Below are 12,363 nucleotides of genomic sequence, written 5' to 3'. Positions count from 1 at the left end.
TGCAGACAGTCACTCTGTAGCACAGCAGCCACCTAAAGTGTGAGTTTTCATAGGCTACATACGAGAAGCTGCTTTGGTTGGAAACACCTTCAGCTCACATGAGGAACTATATACTACCTACATATCATAAATGTAACTGATGGAACAATAGAATGATCAGCTATTGATCAGCTCTTAATATCGAGATTAAACAACAGTAGTTTAAAACAGATCAATATAATGACTAAGTGTTCTTCCCAAATATAGGCATGCACATACACAAACGTGTACAGTGTGTCTTCATCAGTGAAAGTGATGATGTCACAGTGTACAAGAAGCAGGTCTGCTGTATGTTCAAGGTTCACATCTCCAGTCTCACGTTTATAGCGGGACCGATCGTCTGTGTTCAGGAAAAGATACGGCTGAATGCTCGTCGGATTTTATCGCTCAGTGAGAAAGAGTTTGAAGATTACTTCCACCACTTCCCCCCCCATGGCTCGCTAATGGGAACGCCGGCATGGGGGGAACGTCAGGAATAAGTCTGCTCACTGTTGAGGACACATGTCTTCGTATTGCACTGTAGTGGAGTAACAAGTCGTCCTGATTGATACCGACATGTATGTGCGTGGTAATTTAGCTGGATGTGCGAAGGCGAACCCGATCCAAAGAGAGATTTCTCTCGCATTAGAAATGGTGCTGGTGGGTTTTTCAGGCTGTTAGCAGAATTACTCAAATAAGAGAGCAGATTTTAATGCATTGTTTTATTGGTCGGGTAATGTCCGAGGAACATCCCGTTAGATTCTGAAGAACCAGATCATCGTCTGGATTCTTGGGACAATTCCGAGAATTAATCTTGAAAAAATGATAAGGATAGATAGAATGCATCAGAGTCTGATCCAGATCCAACTCTGGATTCTGGATCTGGTCATTGGGAATGATTGCATTCATAGGTTCACAGGAAATGCACTGGAAGATCGCAAAATAATAATACCGATCCAGGACTCTGCTGGTTTTACGTACATGAAATGGTCTTCCCTGTTTAAGTTGTGGTATCTCTTGGAATGCTGAATGTTGAATGCTTCCCTTCTTTGGTATTGCGATTGTCGACTGGCAGTGTAAATGCAGCGCAGCTGCTTGACGTTTATTTTGAAATGTGTGCTCTTACTTTGTAGTGCAAGAGGAAGTTGCAGCTGTACTAGAGTTAGCGGCAGAGAGGAACGCGCAGGTGCAGCGCCGCTAGTTCTTTAATCTAAGTGCACTTGTCTTCCTCCTCTTCTTCGACCCACAGTAATCGTCCCGTGGGTCAACAACGCTGTTTTTATTTAGTTAATTCTTACACATTCGAAGAAACTCAAAGGTTTGAGGATCATTTCATAAATCAGTCGCCACAAACTCCTGTCAACAGGCCAGTTCTGACAAAAAACACTTTGCAAGTTCCAAGTTGAGTTGCTCGTCCAAAGTCATTCACCTTCCTCTGGGCTTTTTTCATTTCGGCTTAAATGTTTCTTTAAGAAAGAAAGGAACTCTTTATTTGTCGTACACAGTGGAACCTCGGTCGTCAAAGCAGTTCGAAAACACAAACTATATTTCTCATAAGCAGTAATGGAAACTGGGTTGATCCGTTCCTACGCACCAGATAAATGCCCATTTACCATTTACATGCCTGCATTTATATTTGCAAGGTCTCTTACCTTGAAAATCCTTTCTTTGGATTCATGGCAAAGAACTCAAAATAATACACACACAAAAAATAGCACAGTCTTTCTCCTACGGCAGGTTGACTCAAACTGAACCTGCCGAGACCCAAGTCTCAATCCACTGAGCTCCTGCCCCCCCCCCCAGGTTACGATAAGGCAGCTGGCGTATTCCCATGCAGGAAGAGTTACATCCGGAAACCTCCCATGCAGAGCGCTCTCTTCCTGCAGCTGTGTTTCCAGGTCTTTAGTGACAAATGTTCCTGCTGTCCAGCATGGCATGCAGTTGCTCCGGCTCGTATCCCAACAAGCCTTGCAGATTGCAGACAAAGCGGTACACGTAGCGCTTGCCTGCTGTCTTGCGGATGATGTGTTTGTCATAGTAGTATCGTAGGCCACGACTCAGCTTCTCGTAGTTCATCTTTGGTTTGTTCTTCCTTCGACCCCACAGCAGGGCGACCTGGAAGCAAAGGGACATCTTAACTCCAGACGCCAGTGTCCCAGCAATAGAACAATTATAAACATGAGGAAGTGACAACAGACATTACTGAACTACTCTCGGACACAAATGTATTGATTTTAGCATGTGCAAAAATGCTACGTAATGAAAATGTGATGAATCTGCCCCGGCAATATTTTTGCAGATGTTTACTGCAGATGTTTCTGGTTCTTTCTGACCTCTGGTACAAAATGCTAAGAATGTTATGATCAATTCCGCATCCTGTCTGTTAAAGGATCCTCACTGTCCTCATGACAACCTGTTTTCAAGACAAGTCAAAGTCAGCTTTATTCTGTCTGTTCAACTGCACACACAGAGAACTGAAGAAAGCTAAGAACAGAAAAAAATAGAAATAATACATATACAGTCTAAAGCAACAAAAAGGAAAAATATATACAGTCTAAAGCAAAAAAAAGAAAGAATATATATATACAGTCTAAAGCAACAAAAAGGAAAAATATATACAGTCTAAAGCAAAAAAGGAAGAATATATACAGTCTAAAGCAAAAAAGGAAGAATATATATATACAGTCTAAAGCAAAAAAGGAAGAATATATACAGTCTAAAGCAAAAAAGGAAGAATATATACAGTCTAAAGCAAAAAAAAGGAAGAATATATATATACAGTCTAAAGCAAAAAAAAGGAAGAATATATATATACAGTCTAAAGCAACAAAAAGGAAAAATATATACAGTCTAAAGCAAAAAAGGAAGAATATATACAGTCTAAAGCAAAAAAAAGGAAGAATATATATACAGTCTAAAGCAAAAAAGGAAGAATATATATACAGTCTAAAGCAAAAAAGGAAGAATATATATACAGTCTAAAGCAAAAAAGGAAGAATATATACAGTCTAAAGCAAAAAAGGAAGAATATATATATACAGTCTAAAGCAAAAAAAAGGAAGAATATATATATACAGTCTAAAGCAACAAAAAGGAAAAATATATACAGTCTAAAGCAAAAAAGGAAGAATATATACAGTCTAAAGCAAAAAAAAGGAAGAATATATATACAGTCTAAAGCAAAAAAGGAAGAATATATATACAGTCTAAAGCAAAAAAGGAAGAATATATATACAGTCTAAAGCAAAAAAAAGGAAGAATATATACAGTCTAAAGCAAAAAAAGGAAGAATATATACAGTCTAAAGCAAAAAAAGGAAGAATATATACAGTCTAAAGCAAAAAAAGGAAGAATATATATACAGTCTAAAGCAAAAAAAAGGAAGAATATATATACAGTCTAAAGCAAAAAAAAGGAAGAATATATACAGTCTAAAGCAAAAAAAGGAAGAATATATATACAGTCTAAAGCAAAAAAGGAAGAATATAGGTATATACACAGTTGCTGTAGTCCTTGTGGCCCTAAAGCCGTATTGTGCTTCATTTATGATTTGATATTTTTCTACAAAAGCTTCCAATCTAGAATTGTTGAAATCTGTGGCAGCAAGGAAATTGTCCTATAATTTGTGAAACAACAAAGTATGTGAACAATTTTAAGATATTATGAATGACAGTTTTGATGAATGGCATATCAATATCATGCCAGTCTTTTGCATTTTTTAACCAGATGTAATATCTCCTGCTCAGAAGTTGCAGATAAAAACATAGATTGGGTCGTGTATGTACAACATCGCTAACCGGATTCATTTCTTGTTTAGGGATTTGAGCTGCCAACTCTGGACCAACATTCACCAAAAGGTTATCAATTACTTTGGCACAGTGAGAAGTACTCGTTACTTGTATTTCATTTCTGTCAGTAAATCACTCCAAATGCTGCATATGTAGGCGTGTTCAACGTCGCACCTGATCGGGGTCAGTCAGCTTAAACTCCCAACCATCTCCGGTCCAGTTGATACACGACTGGCGGCTCCGATCGGTGAGAAGCTCCAGCAGAAACTGCCACAGCTGAATGGGACCACTTCCTACAGAAAGTAATGAGGAAGTAATAATACAGATGATCCAATAATGGGAAAATACCTTTGAAGACTTGCAACATGTACAACAGACCATCGGGTAGAAGCCCAGATCTTGAGATTTGGTATCAATCGGGTGACCGAGGTCCGTTGCTACCATTGAAAGCCGTTATTCGGGATTGGCTTTATGCCTGGTGGCAGCTTGAGATCAGCTGTTCCAGCCCATTGAACACGCCTCCTGTTCAAGATAACAAACTTCATCAAACTTCTCGTGAATTCGTAGCTAGCCATTCATAACGAGATGGGAGACACCAAATAAATGCAGCGAAGGTACCGTGAGAAATATGTTTCCTCTGACAAGAATCATGAAAAGAAGTATTCAGTGAGTAACAAACGCTTAATAGCTGCATCACATCTGGAAAAGCAGCTTCTCCAATTTAATTTGGTATCATTGGTTCAATTTGGACCATTAATAGAGAAGTTATTGCAAATGTAGCTGTATGCTAAAATCCACTTTGGATCCGACCAGACACAGCTGGGTTTGGATCCGACCAGACACAGCTGGGTATGGATCCGACCAGACACAGCTGGGTTTGGACCCGACCAGACACAGCTGGGTTTGGATCCGACCAGACACAGCTGGGTTTGGATCCGACCAGACACAGCTGGGTTTGGATCCGACCAGACACAGCTGGGTTTGGATCCGACCAGACACAGCCGGGTATGGATCCGACCAGACACAGCTGGGTTTGGATCCGACCAGACACAGCTGGGTTTGGATCCGACCAGACACAGCTGGGTATGGATCCGACCAGACACAGCTGGGTTTGGATCCGACCAGACACAGCTGGGTATGGACCTAGGAGCGACCAATAGAGTTAACGTTTTCTATTCTCACTATGGCTGGATTTATATTTAGCAGTTTCCCATTCTGTGTACATAAAATAAAGGTTTTGACGCCTGCCTAACTGACATGTCCAATTTTCAAGGACACAATATGCTCTGCTTTTAAAGCTAATTAATTACTACTACGACTTTACTTCCGGCTTGTCCCATGAGGGGTTGCCACAGCAAATCAGCCTTCTCCACTTCACCCTGTCCTTTGCATCGTCCTCCCCAACACCAGCCACTCTCATGTCCTCCCTCACTACGTCCATGTCTCTTCTCCTGGGTCGTCCTCTAGTCCTGTTCCCTGGCAGTTCCATCCTCAGCATCCTTCTACCGATATAGTCCCTGTCTCTCCTCTGGACATGTCCAAACCATCAAAGTCTGGTCTCTCTGACCTTGTCTCCAAAACGTCTAACCTTCACTGTCCCTCTTATTGTCTCATTTCTAATCCTGTCCAACCTGGTCCCTCCCAAGGAGAACCTCAGCATCTTCATCTCCTCCACTTCTAGCTCCGCCTCCTGTCTTTTCCTCAAAGACACTGTCTCTAAGCCGTCCATCATGGCTGTCCTCACCACTGTCTCTGAGCCGTCCATCATGGCTGTCCTCACCACTGTCTCTAAGCCATCCATCATGCTGTCCTCACCACTGTCTCTAAGCCGTCCATCATGCTGTCCTCACCACTGTCTTGTAGACCTGTCCCTTCGTCCTATCACAGAGCACACCTGATACTTTCCTCCCCCCGTTCCAGCCTGCCTGCACACGATTCTTCACCTCCTTTCCACATTCTCTCCATCACTCTGCTCTGTTGACCCGAGGTACCTGAAGTCCTCTCCCTTCTTTACGTCTATTCCTTGTAGCTTCACTGTCCCCCCTGGGACCTTCTCATGTACACACATGTACTCTGTTTTACTCCTGCTCACCTTCATTCCTCTCTTTTCTAGAGCAGACCTCCACTTCTCTAGATTCTCCTCTACCTGCAGATCACAATGTCATCTGCAAACATCATATTCAGAGGAGCTTCCTGTCTCACCTCATCTGTTAGTCTATCCGTCACCATGGCAACAAAAAGGGGCTCAGAGCTGATCAGAGATACCAAGCTTCAAATATACAGATGATTGGATTCAAATTGCAGGAAGTGAAGACTTTTGATGAAGTTAGTTCTTTTTGGATTTAACCCATTTGGAGAATTTGACAGAGGGTGTATTCACTGAGCATTTGGTACATGAAAGCTACTGATTTCAAACTGCTACTAAGGCGTAAATGGAGTGCTGAATAACAGGGCGTCCACATGATACCAATGAACCCTGGTCACCCGATTGATACCAATGGACTTCTGTACCTGACGGACTACAAATCTACATGAGACGGAAAACCTTGATCTCTTGAATCCCTTGCCCAACACGACTCACCAGTGTAACCAGCGAGGATGGCTGCAGGTATCGTGGCTCTTCCCAGAACTGCTTTGTTGCCGACATATTCCTTGAAGCTCCTGTGCGTCTGTGGTAAACTGAAGACTGTTCCTGACATGGCCTGTTCCGTCATTGGAGTCATATCCTGGAGTGGAGCAGTCCACGATAGAGAGCTCACAATGTCAGAGTTGTCACTGTGCCTGATCGCCGCCTCTAACTCAACAAGAACAACCACAAGAACCAGGTGACAACAAACGCTGGCAAACACACGTTCTGTTGAAAGCACCCTCTGAAGTCTCTTCACCCAACAATCATTCCGCTCTGATGAATCCTACAATATTCAGACCATATTCACAATCACACTCTGTGCCTAGTTCAAAGCTACTGGAGCTGAATCCGGTAGATCTGATCCCCACTAAACTGCACACACGCATAGATACCAACCCCTATAAATGCCTAATCAATACAATATTCCCTTCCAAATCAGTATCAAAAATATTCAATCTACATGAAGCAACTTCAAGAAAGTGTCCCAACATTTACTCGATCCCAAACCCATCCTGCCACCGAGTTTACTGGAAACCAACCATTTGGTTCCTGGATGGTATATAACAGCTTTTTACCAAGTGCAACCAAACAGTAACAGTCAGTACCACAAATACATTGAATTATCAACACACTGTACTATATGGAGGACCAAAACTGCCACAATTAAAAATAAATAAATAAATATACAGTATACATAAATAATATATATACAAAAATATTAAACAAGATTCAAAAATTATAAATATATATGTGGAAATAAATATGAACATAAATATAATTAAATATCAATAAATAAATAAAACAAATAATATTTTTTTTTTTCATGCTGCAGACGAAAAATGCTGCAAAAAATGTTATTCAAATGAGGGGGCGGTCTTAGCGTGTCTTGGGTTGAACTGTTTTGTTTGCCTTTAGTTATATATATATATATATATACCGTATTTTTTGGATTATACGTCGCTCCGGATTGTAGGTTGCACCAGCCAAAAAATGCATAATTAAGAAGAAAAAAACATATATAGGTCGCACTGGAGGATAAGTCGCATTTTTGGGGAAAATTTATTTGATAAAATCCAACACCAAACAACATATAGCACAAAGAACATGCTAACACGTTTACCAAAATATCAGGTTTTACTCCGAATCACAAAATCCAAGGAAATCTTCATCCTCGGTGTCACTTTTGAACAACTCCCCCAACTCGGCAGGTAGACAAGACGCCGCTTCCTCTTCTACGTCGCTTACATCAGACTCGTCGTCAGTTGCAGTTCCAATTATTCCAGCCTTTCTGAATCCCGACAGGATGGTTACGGTTGTCACTGAAGCCCATGCTTTGTCGATCCATTCAATGACTTCCAGGAAAGTTGCATGGCGCATTCTCCCGGTTGCCGTGAAGCTGTGCTCTCCATCCGTCATCCACTGCTCCCACAGGTTACGCAAAACTGACTTAAAGCTCCTATTCACGGAGATATCAAGTGGCTGGAGTATTTTGGTTAAGCCTCCAGGGATGATGGCAGGTATGGAGTTGAGAACTTTTAATTTATTTTTTAACTGTGGTGTGATGTGCGCTCTCATGCTATCCATCACAAGCAGAGCTTTGCGTGCTCTAAAGAAGCCATCCGGTCGCTTATTGTAGCACTTTGTAAGCCACAAGTTCATCATTTCTTGATCAATCCACCCTTTCTCGTTCACGGCGACTTCAACTGAGGAGGATTGGATTTTTGGCATGGTTTTTCGTTTGAAAATGACCATCGGTGGCAGTTTTGATCCGTCTCCACAACATGCCAGCACCACTGTGAAGTCTGATCTCTCATGACCAGTTGTAACGATATTCACACTTTTTTGCCCTTTCTCTGCAACACTTCGGCCCATGGGGATGTCAAAAGTGAGGGGGACCTCGTCCATGTTAATAATATGATCCGGTGTCACGTTGTGATCACTTACATGCTTTTCAATGAACGCGCGGAAACTGTCAACCTTGGCTTGGAAGTCCGCTGGCAGTTTTTGGGACAGTGTCGTCCTAGCTCTGATAGAGAGGCGTTTGCGCTGCATGAAGCGGTAACACCAAGAAGGTCCTCCCGCAAAGCCGTTTATATTCACCGCCCTGGCAACCACCTGGGCGTGGAGACGCAACTGCACCGTTGACAAACCTCTCCCAGCAGCACGTTGTTCAAGCACCCATGCGTGAACTCGTTCCTCCAACTGTGGCCACCTAGCTTGTCGCCCGCGATTAGCTTTCTTTGTTTTCTTCATTTCAGTAAGCGTAACCTCCGCTTTTCGCCAGTCCCTTACAAGTTTTTCGCTCACTCCAAACTTTCTTTCTGCTGCTCGATTGCCGTTTTCGGCTCCATATTTCACTATCTGAAGCTTGTAAGCCGCGGAATATGACTTTCTTTTCGGCGCCATTTTCATTCAGCCCTTCTAATTTGTGTTTTTAGATAACAGGTGTGACAGATAACTCTGAACCTCCAGAAACCGCGACAGATTCTGACGGGTCACAGAGTTCCCTGTAACACCTGTTATAGAAATGTGTAGGCTACTGTCTCTGCGCTCACAGATTTTGTAAAAAAAAGCATATATAAGTCGCTCCGATTTATAAGTCGCACCCCCGACCAAACTATGAAAAAAACCGCGACTTATAATCCGGAAAATACGGTATATATAATCTTTTCACCCATTTATATGTATTTTTAATTGTGGCAGTTTTGGTCCTCCGTAGTACTAGACCCGCCATCTTATCTGTCCCATGTGTACTTTTGAACTACGTTTCACCTCCATTCCCTCGTCCGTCCTGCAGCAGGGCAGCGGTGGTCCTGTCCCTGCTAGGATCTTCTGTTGGTATCAGATAGTTCTCTGGGTGTTGTCCACAAACAGGGTCCTCAGAATAAAGGTCTGACCTCTCACAAGGATCATACTGAAGGTGGTAACTCTGTTTTTCTGTGTGATCCTTCACACAGTTTGAGTAGCTTTCTAAAAGAACATAAAGACAAGGCAAACATTAACATAGAAAGAAATCGCCTAATGTAAAGATTCTACGTGACTTAGGCAACCGTGGTGCTTTATGCACCTTAAGATGGGTTTTGTGCGTAGAGGCTTAAATTCGACCACAACCCAGTTCACATTTCAATTTGAAAGTTTACGGTTATTTCGGTTTCGATGAATTGTGAAATTGCAACATATTTTTGAGACATGTGAGTTTGGAAGAATCCGTTTCCTTCACCTCTCCTCATGTCCTCCAGATGTTCCCACAGGATCTCTCCTGCAGTGCAGTCAGACATCAAACCCAGGAAAGTTTCCCTGTCCAGGCCACACAGCTCCCCGCCCTGCAAGCATCTCAGCTCGGCGCCCGGGGAGTGCAGACCGAACTCGGCTTGGCACCAGTCCAGCCAGCGGTTCACCTCCCACCCAGACCACAAGCTGGGATCTGAACAAACGGCGACAAAGATGAACCAAAATCTGCTTCAGAAGTTTTATAAGGAACAATTCAACCAAAAATAAAAACAATTCAGACGACAGGAGAGGGCATAACGACTGGCTCGTATAACAGGATGAACGGGTTACATTTTAACGTTTCTCACTTGCGTTGGTGAAAGAAATGTTCTCGTGGCTGTACCTTGAGGAAAGTGATGGTTTATTCTCTCCTGGGAAAAACCTGCAAAACTGGCCTTCAATGCCTGACTGAGCACCTCCTTACTCGTCGGCGTGAGAGGGGGGACCTCCAAGGTGTCCAGCTCTGAGACAAATAGTCAATGAGCATGTGATTTGAAAGTTAATAGAATGTTGCCTCATTAACCACAATTCAATCACATTACAGGGTGTAATTATACAGCACATGTAATTCACTCACCCTACTGAGCATTCATTAACATGGGGGGGGGGGGGGGTCTGCACTGCAGCGCTTCGACTCTCTTTCTGTCTACTCAGACCATTTGTTGTGTTCGCTGCGCTCGTGCTGCAAGCATTTTACGTCATCAACCCAGAATGCATTGCACACGCGAAAACACGGCAGCCACCACGTATCAGTTTATGTTGTAACGCGGATTTTATAACATCAGAAATGTTTATATATTTTTGTCAATGTAATTACATAGTAGATGTCTGTGGTTGTATTTTTAGACTGATTTCTAGTGACAGTCGGGGTTCCCTTTAAACAGTTTAATCATTCAGTTAATCAAATTAATAAATACTGTTAATGAGGCATTTTTACTGTCATGTACGTTTCTGACAGACATAGTATGTGTCTTTGTAATTTATTGTTCGTTTTGCATCTGTGGAGTAATTTAATATTAGTTTTATTTGTATTGTTAATTGTGGATGATTTATGTATGAAGGACTTTCAACGGAAACAAGACTGCTCTTAGACAGGATGTTTGACTTTATTTGTACTGTAATACATGCTACTGTTTGACTGTATTTGTACTGTAATACATGCTACTGTTTGACTGTACTTGTACTGTAATACATGCTACTGTTTGACTGTACGTGTACTGTAATACATGCTACTGTTTGACTGTACTTGTACTGTAATACATGCTACTGTTTGACTGTACGTGTACTCTAACATTCCATCTAATAAATATATTCATCATCATCACAGACAGACAGGCGTCTTGCCTCTGAACAGGTAAGGAAGGTAAAAACAAGACGTGTGTTTGATTATGTCGAGTACAGCAGTGTTTCCCAGCCAGTGTGCCGTGAGAAATGATCTAATGTCACCTAGTTAACATTGTCGGTGTCTGTGCTGTAATAAAGTGTGTGTGCCGCCCGTAGATCGCTCCTCAGACTCCAGCGTTGCACCTGAGCACCCGCTAACTCTAGTACAGCAGCTTCTTGCACTACAAAATAAGAGCGCACACTTAAAAATAAATGTCACACAACTGCGCTGCATTTACAGTGTGGCAGATAAATAAAAAAAACGCATTTATTAAAAAACATAAAATATTTCCCCTAAAACTGTTCTTCATGCTTTGGCTTTTGCCTACTCTACACTTTGTGAGCGCTCCGGTTCCCCTTTGAGGAGGGTCATCCTCAGAGGCAGTTTGGGATCACAGCAAGACGAGGAGTGACAGTGATGGAGACGTTTTTGAGAAGAGAAAATGCAAATGCAGAACAGGGACCTGGACAAAACCCAGACCCAGATGAAGGCCCTGGTATGAGTGGTCGACAAAAGAATAAAGAAAAGACGGTGGGCTCGAGGCAATACAGCGAAAGCTATCTTTCATTCGGGTTGACTTTCACCGGGGATGCACCGGCACCGACTCCGCTGGGCTTGGTGTGTGGTGAGAAGCTATCCGATAACTCCACGGTGCCAAGCAAGCTCAAACGCCGTCTCCAAACGGAACACCCCGTTCAGAACAAGCCGATGGACTATTTCGTACGCTTACGTACAAACAATGAGAAACGGGGAACTCTTTAGTAAAACCTCAAAGGTAGACGAGAGAGCCCTCAAAGCTAGCTACCTCGTTGCTGAGCATGAAGTCTTATTGCTCCACACGGAGCTCCGGTGGCTGGCCCCTGTGTACGAGCTGCGAGAGGAACAAACGAGAGGTCCGATTACTCAAAGCTGGCGTACCTGTCTGATATATTTCATCATCTGGATGAACTGAACACTCGGATGCAAGGCCGAAAGGAAAACCTGCTTCCAAGCACTGATCGAATGAACGGATTCCGTTTAAAGGTGCAGCGTGGGAACCTTGAGATGTTCCCTCTCACAGACAAACTGCATGATGGGAACGCTGCTGGAATGAGCGAGGTGATTGGCCCACATTTGAAAACTCTTGAGAAGAAGTTGTCATTTTATTTCTATTCAACTTCCACAGAATGCCTTGCCTTGGTTAGGAACCCACACAGCTCAGCACCCAGTGCTGGAAAGGACCAGAGTTTAAAGGAGCAAGAGGAACTCACTGATCTGAAACAAGATGGTGGTTT

The 12,363-nt window shown here is 42.6% G+C and overlaps 1 protein-coding gene across 1 annotated transcript; it reads right to left on the bottom strand.

The window, feature by feature from the left end:
- Positions 1 to 1,920: 1,920 nt before the first annotated feature.
- On the bottom strand, positions 1,921 to 10,294 carry LOC137895993 (protein c-ets-1-A-like). The gene is made up of 6 exons (XM_068741522.1): positions 10,288 to 10,294; positions 10,049 to 10,168; positions 9,656 to 9,859; positions 6,388 to 6,600; positions 3,981 to 4,099; positions 1,921 to 2,133 (listed from the first exon to the last, which is right to left on the bottom strand). Exons 1-6 carry the CDS (start codon positions 10,292 to 10,294, stop codon positions 1,921 to 1,923), a joined length of 876 nt encoding a protein of 291 aa, XP_068597623.1.
- Positions 10,295 to 12,363: the final 2,069 nt, after the last annotated feature.

This window comes from Brachionichthys hirsutus, chromosome 7 (assembly GCF_040956055.1).
Source record: "Brachionichthys hirsutus isolate HB-005 chromosome 7, CSIRO-AGI_Bhir_v1, whole genome shotgun sequence".
Lineage (NCBI taxonomy): Eukaryota > Metazoa > Chordata > Actinopteri > Lophiiformes > Brachionichthyidae > Brachionichthys > Brachionichthys hirsutus.
The sequence above is the reverse complement of the archived record's forward strand: the minus strand, read 5'-3'. Positions and strand labels throughout refer to the sequence as shown.